This window comes from Lycorma delicatula, chromosome 1 (assembly GCF_047948215.1).
Source record: "Lycorma delicatula isolate Av1 chromosome 1, ASM4794821v1, whole genome shotgun sequence".
Taxonomy (NCBI): domain Eukaryota; kingdom Metazoa; phylum Arthropoda; class Insecta; order Hemiptera; family Fulgoridae; genus Lycorma; species Lycorma delicatula.
The window spans coordinates 98,424,410-98,435,274 of NC_134455.1; the positions used below are offsets into that span (position 1 = coordinate 98,424,410).

Genomic DNA, 10,865 nt, shown 5'->3' on the forward strand with positions numbered 1-10,865 from the left:
TTTCTTAAACTCTATCACGATTCAAATGCCTATTATTTAGTCAAATTTTGCAATATATATTTATATAGGTGAAAAAATGTGAAGAAATCGCTGTGCAAGGGAATAATATTAGATTAAATTTCAGAATTTAATTTGTGAAGTAAAATGAATAATAATAAAAAATAAAGTAAGATAGAGAAATCAAAACAAAGCATATCAGCATGTCAATCATTTTTTATTTTTTATTTGATAAGTCAATAAATCAAAATTTAAGATGAAAAAGTCCATTTTCATCTTTACTTTTTTTCGTCTTTTCCCTTTTCTTTTGTTTGATGCACATGTAAGGTGACTTTGTTGCTATTATTATTGTTATTATTTTTATTATCTGAATGTAATTTAGATAAAATCGATGTAAATTCCATTATGCAACATTTTAGATTATGTTATGCAATTTTGTTTAGGTAATAATGAAAAACGAGTGAGATAAAAATCTTAATCAAATACTGAATTACGCTAATAAGGAAGTTTATATTTTAAAAGTAATAATAACGATTTTAAATTTAAAAACAGCATTATAAATTAAAATATGCACCATAAATACTGAAGGTGATAGTGATTTGCGAAGTATAAAAAATCTAAGTCGATACAACAAATGTATGATTAAAAGTCAATTCCAGCCGTATATCAGTTATTAAAATACCAGGGTAGTATATTATACTTGACCTCGTATTTCTTGTTTGGGGCAACGACTAACTCTGCCCCTTAAGATTGCTTATCATGCAAACCTGTTTTAACAATTGTGCTTTTATTTCAAAAATCGAGATTAATGATAATATTTCTTATAGGGTGGTCAAATTAAGTGGGCCAGTCTTTCTTACCTCTTTCCATGTAGGTGGTTAGTAACTTGCAACTGGTTGAATTTTTTCTATATCACATCCTCCCATAATCCTTACAAAACCATCCTAATTACATTAGACCACCTGTGAACTATTATATTAGAGTAATAAATTATAAATATTTATTGTTATCTTTGCCTATCACTTTTTACTATATTACAGTTCTTAAGTGTATTTTTTTTTTTTTTTAAATAAAATGTTACCAAAGCACGAAATTTAAATCGGTGCAAAATAGTAATTTTAAAGAAGCTTGACTAAACCATGTTCGTAGTATATTTCCATAAATGATTGTATAAAAATAACTAGTATGTGTAACGCAAAGAAGATTATAGTGTTTTATACTGGATGCTTTGTTAAAAAAAAAATAATCACAGTAAAAACAAGTTATAAAAAATCTTGGCTAATTTCAAATTATAATATTGTATGGACAATTTTTTATAAAAAAAAGAGTCCTTAGTGAGTTGCATTTTTTTTTTTTTTTGCTTGTAATTGTCTATTTATCATGATAAACATGTTTAATCTGAAGTATTTACCCAAATGAATCGGCCTCCACAGTGAAAAATTATTTCTTAAAATTTCATTCATCTTTTTCAATAGAAATTTTAGGTTCAAGGAAAAAATATAAGAACAAAAATTAATTAATCATATTTCGTTAATAAAACTGATTATCTTCGTGGGGCGTAAATTCTCAATTAGATCTAGTTTGTGTGTGTGTAAATTTAAATAGTTTTCAAATCATCTTTTAGTATTTAATTGTAAAAATAATTTGATAGCATTTTAACCTGACAATTCTTTTTTTTGGTTTCAGGTCGGAGCGGCGTGAGTGGGGATGAGCGTGGTGGACTCGGCCCTGGCCTGGTACTGCTACTACCCCCGGGTCGCCTCACTCCCTCTTTCTAATGCGAGCTCTGACACGATGCGAGAGAAGGACTCGAGCCCCCGCAAGATGATTTTACCGACAAGTGGCCACAGCTCACCCAAGCAAGCCGCCGTATACCCTCTCTCAATCCGTGTGCCACCTCCTCAGGACGAACAACCCGCCGCTGACGAGATGCCTTTCGATTTATCAAGAAATACTAGGTCAACAGGACCTCACATGTCGCCTGCCGGCAGGCCTCCACCGGGACCGACTGGTGAACGAGAGGATGACCAGCCTCTCGATTTGCGGGTCGATCACAAAAAATCTACCTTACGAAGAGATATGGAAGATGAGAATCAAAATCTTATCGTACGATCTCCTTCGCCACCGGATCTCGCTCCTTCACCTCGTGCAGGAAAAGATGTCGAAGTACAACAGAGGACAGAAGATAGAAATGCTAGTCCCGAAGTACATCAGAAACCGAGAGGGTTAAATTCTTACCCGGTGATATTCCCGCATCAAATTATAATGGGAGCGATGTATAGAAGCGATAAAGTGCCTCGGTTACCGATACCTTACCCGGCAGGCAGTCCACCTGGATATCCGACCGCACGGCCTTACCCTTTTCTTAACACTTCACTGCTCAACGGCCACCAAGTTCCACCGCCTCCCCCACCACCTTCTTTCGATGTGATGAGAAACCACCATCCTGCCTTACAATCCTCCCCTCAGAAGAATTTTTCAGACTCTCTCGGTGGCGGCAAAGTAAAGGATCGATATGCGTGTAAATTCTGCGGGAAAGTATTTCCTCGATCCGCAAATCTTACTCGCCACCTTCGTACGCATACGGGTGAACAACCTTATAAATGTAAGTACTGTGAACGATCGTTTAGTATATCTAGCAACCTGCAACGCCACGTGCGTAACATCCACAATAAAGAGAAACCTTTTAAATGTCCGCTCTGTGATCGCTGTTTCGGCCAACAGACCAATCTTGACCGTCATCTTAAGAAACATGAAGCCGACGGGCCTACGATCCTGGATGATAGAAACGGTGGTCGTCGTAGCCCGGCACTCACGCATCAACGTTGCCGCCCGCCGGGTCTCCTGGGAGATGAATCTTATTTCGAAGAAATCCGCTCTTTTATGGGTAAAGTTAGCACTGATGGAAGTCGTCTTATTCACAGAACCGTCGGATACGGCTTCAATCATATGCCTGAAGAGCCTGAGAGCAGGAAGAGTTTAAGCGGAAGCGAGAAAGATAATTATTCATCTCGTTCCTCAACATCGAGCTTGGGCTCTTTCTTACCAGCGACCTCACCGCAGTCCAAGGAATCCCCGGAAGACCGGCCGACGACCCCCACTGAGGAAGCCGACCAGACGAACAACACCTGAGGACAAGACGCTTTCCTATTCTCACTTTCACGGTGTTTATAACCAGACCAGCGCCACGGGGAACATCGGCGAAAGTGAAGCGAGTGGACGTACGCGCTGTCACTGTCACGTGACCTTGTGGCGGGGGTGTTCACAGTGCTAGTCAAACTACGTTTTTAAGTGACTGATATTTTCTTATACCAGCTTGTCGGATACTCTCTAGAAATGTTTATAACGTACTTGTGTACGGCCTGGAATCACATGAAAGAAAATAGTATAAAATATTACATCGGTTCAGGGAAAGATTTTATCTTTAAAATCGGATTGACATTCAGGTATATTATCTTATTCGTTATTAAAATTTAATCGGAGATGAGGAATTTTGTTATCAGTCGGTTTTTTGAGAATAGTTTGTGTTCATAGTGCAAATTAGTAATTTGATATCGGATAAGTAGAGTATAAAGAAAATTTATATTATTTACACATTCAAATAATGTGGTTTCAGACGTAATACAAGTTAAAATAAGTAGACTATAATTAAGATTATTATACCATTTTTTTCTTAATGAACTAAGTTACCAAGATTTTCTTCCTCAATACTGTCCTATGTAATTGAAGATAACAATATTATTGTAATGAGCCTTAAAAGCAAAGTTAAATGAAAGCAAAGCAGTTAAAAATTTATTAAATGTACGTTTATTAATTTATTTTTATTAAAAAATATATAATGAAACATATTCGTTTACTTTCACTTTTAAATATTATATTTCTGCTGCCTTCTTTAAAGAAAATTAAATGTGAAACTAATATTTACGATAATAAAAGACACCAAACGTTTTATTACTGTTAAATAAACGAACGGATCATCTGAATCAGAAGAATGTTTATTAATAAGATGTAATGTATTATTGTTAATAGCATTATCCTTTATTAAGATTGCAGTAATATCTTTTTTTATGATAATTACGTATTTGCAATAATAAAAAATAAAATTAAATCTGGTAAAATTGCTAAAATTTATACTACAAAAGGTTAATAAGTCCTACATAAAAATAAAAGCATATTATATTTTCATGAAATAAAGAAAGAAAATATATATTACGATTAAATTTCTTTTCTATGCAGAATATTCACTGTATGTTAGGTTAAATATGATATTACTATTTTATTAATTGTTATTTTTATTTTTTGAAACTGACATACCAGTTCATGAGTTAATCATTAAAAAGTATTAAATCCAGTTTCAAGATTTAAAAAAATATTATAGTAGTTGTAAATATAATTAATAATTATTAGAAAATTTTACATTGTTTTTGTTATTAATGTTTTACCGATATTTAGCTATTTTCAGTACAAAAACGTAATACTTAATTGATCGAGTGAGATTTTCAATGTAATGTTTTATATTACACTAAGTGGATTTAAATAAATTCGTGAATTTGTTATTTTCTGTATTATTTTATACCAACGCTGATTATTATCTCTCATTATTATATTTTTTTGTTTAATAAGTACACTCACGAGTCTACATTCTATAAGTACAAACAATCTGGGTTCTTTACTAATCTTGAATGTAACTGAAGTAACAACAAATTTTTACTTTAAATAAAACATCATGATGATTAAATTGCTCATATAAGGTAAATATCAAAAGATCAGAAAATATAATTATTATATCTTTTATTATTAACAGATGTTGTTGAAAATCTTTAACACCTTTTATGTGAACTAACAACCCGGTTTATCAAAAATAAATAAAACTCCAAACTAATAAATTAAAAAATAAAACTTTTAGAAACACTTAATAGGTAATACTTTTTGTCACGTAGTAACATAAAAAAGCACATAGAATAAGTAGAGATTTTTTCATACATTTTTTTAATGCTTAATTTTTTCTAATACGTTTTAAATACAAAAATATTCATTTATAGTTGATTTTCTTTAAAATATAATAACTATATAACATTTAATATCAGTTACGTAGTTTCAAATTCAGCGGTTTATTATTCAACGGTATTAATTTTTTTTTTGAGAATCGAACAGTTTACAATCATTTTATTTCAAAAACTAATTAAAAATTACAAAACAAAAAATAGGAATCGACTGGTGATTTTAATACTTTGAAACCTATATTCACTCATTCGTTCCTTTATCTTTCCGTTTTCTTTTGTTTAATTTCAAGAAAATCTTATATACTTTATATTTAAGTTTTCTATACATTTTCCATTATTGCAATGGACACAACAGATCTCATAATATAAGATCTGTATAATAGTTAATTATTCGATAAAAGTTAATTTTTCTTCTAGTAACAATTTTCCACAAATTTTCTTCTTTCTGGAATTCGTTTTAAAGTTTTCCAGCTGCTACAACATACTTAATTTTTCAAAAGTAATACTAACATTTAAATTTGAAATTTAACATTCCATTTTCTATTTTCATTTATCTGCACTTCACTGCTTCTATCCACTGTCTTCTATAAATCTTTCTAACTCATAAATTCACGATTCACGCTTACAGATGTTTTTTTTTCAGAACATCTTACGTTACCTTTACAGTCATATTAATCTATAACTTCCATTTTATTACTACAATGATAGAAATTAAAAAAAAAGTCATAAATACAACTGAAAGTTTAGGAATATAACTTTTAATAATATCATTTTTTATAAGCATAAGATATTAAATTTAAATATTTCTCTAACCGATCTGCATAATATAATATATCAATAGATTCAATGACAAATTTATTATATGAGTAGATTAAATTTGAGAAATATTTTTATAATATACGTCATGGGTTTATTTCAATATATCCAGGAACAAATCTCAATATAAATTCCATTTTATTTTAATAATGTTAGTTATATAATATAAATACTTGCATGTATAAACACATACGTATATTTTTACATAACACATTCGTAAAACAAGTAGAGTAACATAATTTTTATATTTATTATATTGATATCTTGATCCTTAGCGTTTTTATTTGGCTTAAATATTTATAGTTACATTTATTATTTTTTTTATTTTTATTAAACAAGGAAATAGGATACTATAGGATTTATTTATAATCGTAATGTGTTGAAATAGTTAAATAGGCGTTTTAAAGGGATAGTGCTACATGGGGTCCTTGGTTTTGGCCGATTGTGGCGTGACTACGGATAAACAATAACACAAATCATGTAGGGACAGAAATAAACCGACCGGCCATATCCTTGTGTCTAATATCTTATGTTCTGTTGCATTATTACCATTATTATTATTATTATTGCTATTATTGTTGTTGTTATAATACTTAAGACTTATATGTCGTCATAAACAGAAAGTAGCTATAATCGTGACTTGCCGTCAAAGGTAAGATAACATTTTTTCTTTGTTTTTACGTGAATGCAAACAAAATCTTGACAAAATTAATTGCAAATCAGAAAAAAATTCAGATTTTATTATTACTTAAAATTTTATTTTGACTTTTATATTACTTAAAATAAACATATTTGTTAGTTTTTTTTTTTTTTTTTAATTGTTTTCTTCTTGTTATTTTTTTATCAATATTACGACAATTATCATTCGAGTGTAATTTAACAGGCAATTTGAGTTCGGTAGTTCTGCACATTCTTTGAAGTTCTACTAGATAGTAGAACTAGATAGTACATTCTTTGAAGTTCTACTAGATAGTAGAACTTCAAAGAATGTGAAGAATAACTTCACAGAGAATAACTTCAATAACAAGAATAACTTCAACTTATTATAAAATATTATTTTATAATAACGCGTAGATACGCGTTATTATAAAATAATATTTTATATTATTATTCTTGAATTTTGTTAAAAAAAAATTTTTCACATTTAAATTTTCTAAACTTATTAATAAGTATCTCGTTCTTTATTCATTTCAGATATCTGATTTTACATCATTCGATAAATTAACCAACTTGCTTACTTTTTACTTTACGTATGGAATTTTAACTTATCTTCATCCATTGTATTATTTTTTATAAATTATTTTTATTTATTTTCTCTTACTGTTACTTCCTACAAAAAAAAAAAAAAATGGAAAAACGTTTTCAATTGATATCACTTTCTGTAAAGTATATGCGAAATATTATAACATAGTTATTATTTTATATAACTTTTTACTATTAATATCTTGAACCAAATAATATGAATTAAAAATCATTTTAATTCTATAATACTATTAATATTTTCATTTCTTGGATATTTAAAATGACATTTCAATGTAACAGCAATGAAAAATTAATTTTATTTACTATTTTACTTTATTTTTATTGGAATATTTATGATTTTAGAACTTGTTAATAATGTCATTGTGTATTTTAATTTATTATCGATGTTTTTATGTCTTAATACACGTCGGTTAATTTATTCTTCAACTTTTTTTATACATTAATAAAATCATATAGGATGAAATTAATTTCTTATTTCGATATAAGTTATTTTTCAATCACCTCTCACCATAAAAAGTTAATTTTATAAGTATATGTGTGTGTTTGTGTGTGTGTGTGTGTGTGTGTGTGTGCGTGTGTATGTGTGTGTGCATTTATTTATTTAATTTTATACAAAAAAATTTTTTTATTTAGAAACTGATTTAACAATTTTATATACAGAATTTAATTAAGTTAAAAAAAAATGTACTAAGGTAATTTACGAATTCATTATGTTAATTGAAAGCGGTACCTGTTCATCTTAATCGCATCGAAAGAAATATGTATACTGCAACATGTATTTAAATGAATGTACAAATAGAAAATTTATTAAACAGAAAAAAAGATCAGTTAAAATTTCATCCATTTAATTTTTTTACTTTACTGCTTTTCTTCTTTTTGCATCTTTCCCTGATGTTATTTAACTTATCTTTATTTTTTCATTTGTTCTTTTCTATTACTGAATTTATCTCTCTACTTTTATTTTTTCCCTTTCCTAGGAATTTTTCGCAGTTTGTCTTTCTGTAAATTATAATCTTTTAATTGATTTTTCCACTTTAATTATTTATTATTATCTTTTTCATTACTTTTTACTTTCTAATTCAAAGTTAATTATGATTCATTACTATTATCATATTTTTGCCCCTTATGAGACAGATCCTTTACTCAGCTAAGTTTTAAAATAATTCCGATTTCATTTTAGCGGTTAAGTTTTACTTTAGTTTAGCACCTGTGTTCTGATTTATTCTAGAACTTTATTTTTCACCCTTTTCTCGACGTTTTAATGCTATTTTAATCAATCCTTCTCCTTTCACGATATATTCCAGACAATTAGCTTTCTTACTCTGAATTGTTCTTATTAAGTCTCTACTCTCGATAATTCTCCTGACTACTTCTTAATGTTTTTCATTTTTTTCCGGTTTAATCTTTTCTTTGCCCACATTTTGAACGCCTATAGCATTTTTTTCTTTTTACATTTTTTCTTAGTGTTATGTTTCTCACTTATAAAGAAGAAGTATACTTCAGACAGAAAGCTTAGCAAGATACTTAACTACATCTCACCGTTTAATATGTACTAATTTCTACTAAATTCTATCGTAACCAATACCATTCTGTATTTTTTTTTCAGTATGCAAATGTCTGTTGACGTAGAAGTGTTTATATTAATGATTAGATGAATTATTTAAACACTTGAGAGAAATAATATAATTTATTAAGCGATTTTTATTAATTCAGAAAATTGTTTAAATAATAAATTAATAATAATATTACTGATAAAATCTCAGTAATCAAAATGAAATATTCAATTAAGATACAGAAATGAAGACAATTTTATTTGACATAATACAAAAAAATAATTTATTTTCATTATAAATAGAATAGCAAATACAATCTTGAGTACTTATTGATATCGGATTAAATTTATTGGTAATACAGTAAATAATATAGTATTAACTTAAAAAAAATTGTAACAGTGAAAAAAAAGTTAACTTAAATAACATTTTAAACGGGGAAACAACTAATGAGCAGGTTACTAGTAATTATTAATATCTATAAAAGGAAAGGTGATATTAGCTATTTACTTGGCACACCCTTCTTGTTATAAAGTAATTTTTATAATTGGTATAGAAAACATTAAGTATTTCTACATTCATGTTTATTTCATACAAAACGAAGACGTTAGTTACTTCATTTAGCTTATACCTTTCGATATACAGGTATCTATATACAGATATAAACTTAATTGTAAATTATTTAATGACTTATCACCTTCCTACATCAAGTTATAATACTTCTGTATTTAATGATATAGATTTAATGTGTTACTTCTTCTAATATATTACGGGTTGTTTTTAATTTTATTAAGCGAGAGTTTAAATTGATAATTTTTCTCTTTGTAATTATTTCTAAAGATCGATAATCTGCTATAAGAAGTATAACAAAATACGGAAATTTTTTTCAATATTAGGGCTGGTTGTGATAAAATTATTAAAAGAGTAAAATTTAAAATTATTATTATTTTTTTCTTACTATCATATTAAAATGTTGTTCGAAAAACAATAAATAAAGGTAATTCTGACGTTCCTAATTAAAGAAACAATTATAATGTAGCCTTCTGATTAAATATGCCTATTCTAAATGTGTTTCTTTCCAATTCATTAAATTAATAATTTTCGTTAAAAATATAACAAAAGGTTTTACTGAAATTTATTCTGCCATTTAAAAGGTTTTATAGGGTAAAACAACTAAAATTCAAAATCAAACTGTATAACAACTTACGGAATAGTCATTAAAGTTCCAAAGAAAGATTTTAGAACAGAACGTAATGATTTATTTTAAAGTTATATTTTATAAACTTCATGAAAAGTTTATTTAAAGTTATATAATACATATGTAATAAGTGTAATAAAGTGGAACGATGTATAATATTACAAAAATATATTGTAGATCTTTAATTATTAAAGTAATTATAATTAAAATAATAAAAGTATCAATTAATTAAAGTATTACATTAAAATAATAATGTACAAAAATATAGAAAATAGTATATATATATTTTTTTTTTAATAATTGGTAGTTTTCTCAGGATTATTAAAAATGAATATACGATCTATGTTAATTCCATTAAAAAATCATATTAATATAATAAATTAATAAAGTTTTCTTATATTACCACTACACAAAGAAATAGACTTGAGGGTCTTAATGACATGATTTTATTTAAAATTATACAAAGTTCAAAACAGAGAATTTTTTATCACCAGAAACTACTTATTTTTTATTACTTTCTAGAAAACTCTAAATTTAATTATTAAAAAATTATAATACCTCCTAAAAAGAGTGGATTTAAAAATTTATTGTATTTTGGATTAATCAGATTATTGCATAAAAATTTGTTGCTATTACCAGAATATGTAAAAACAAATAACATACAATAAAGAAAAAATTATTTTTTTAAATGCCTAATATATTTTTTAAACTGAAGTATTTTATTTATACCAATTAGAAATTTAATTAAACTGGCAGTAGATACAATCGTAGACGTATAATTATATTTTCAACTCAACTTTTCAAAAAAACTTCATAAATATAAGAAACGTATTATAAAATATGACTACTGTTTACCGTAATATCGAATATGAAATTAAAAAATTAATATTGTTATATCAAGATATTATATAAAAAGGAATTATTTGGTAATGAAAGTGTTAACGTACTTTTATCTCTACGTAATTATGTGTTTTTGGCTCATGTTACTTTTATGAAATATATTATATTGTATATTAGTTATTTTTATAAATATATATA

General features: G+C 27.2%; 1 protein-coding gene across 1 annotated transcript; it reads left to right on the forward strand.

Moving 5' to 3' along the window:
• The first annotated feature begins 1,691 nt into the window (after positions 1-1,691).
• LOC142318149 (uncharacterized) lies at positions 1,692-3,197 on the forward strand. Its single transcript, XM_075354695.1, has one exon. The coding sequence runs from the start codon at positions 1,705-1,707 to the stop codon at positions 3,127-3,129; it is 1,425 nt and encodes a 474-aa protein (XP_075210810.1). The 5' UTR covers positions 1,692-1,704; the 3' UTR covers positions 3,130-3,197.
• The last annotated feature ends 7,668 nt before the right edge of the window (positions 3,198-10,865 follow it).

Coding starts and splice junctions, on each gene's coding strand:
- LOC142318149 (XM_075354695.1), top strand. CDS start 1,705: ATGAGCGTGGTGGACTCGGCCCTGGCCTGGTACTGCTACTACCCCCGG.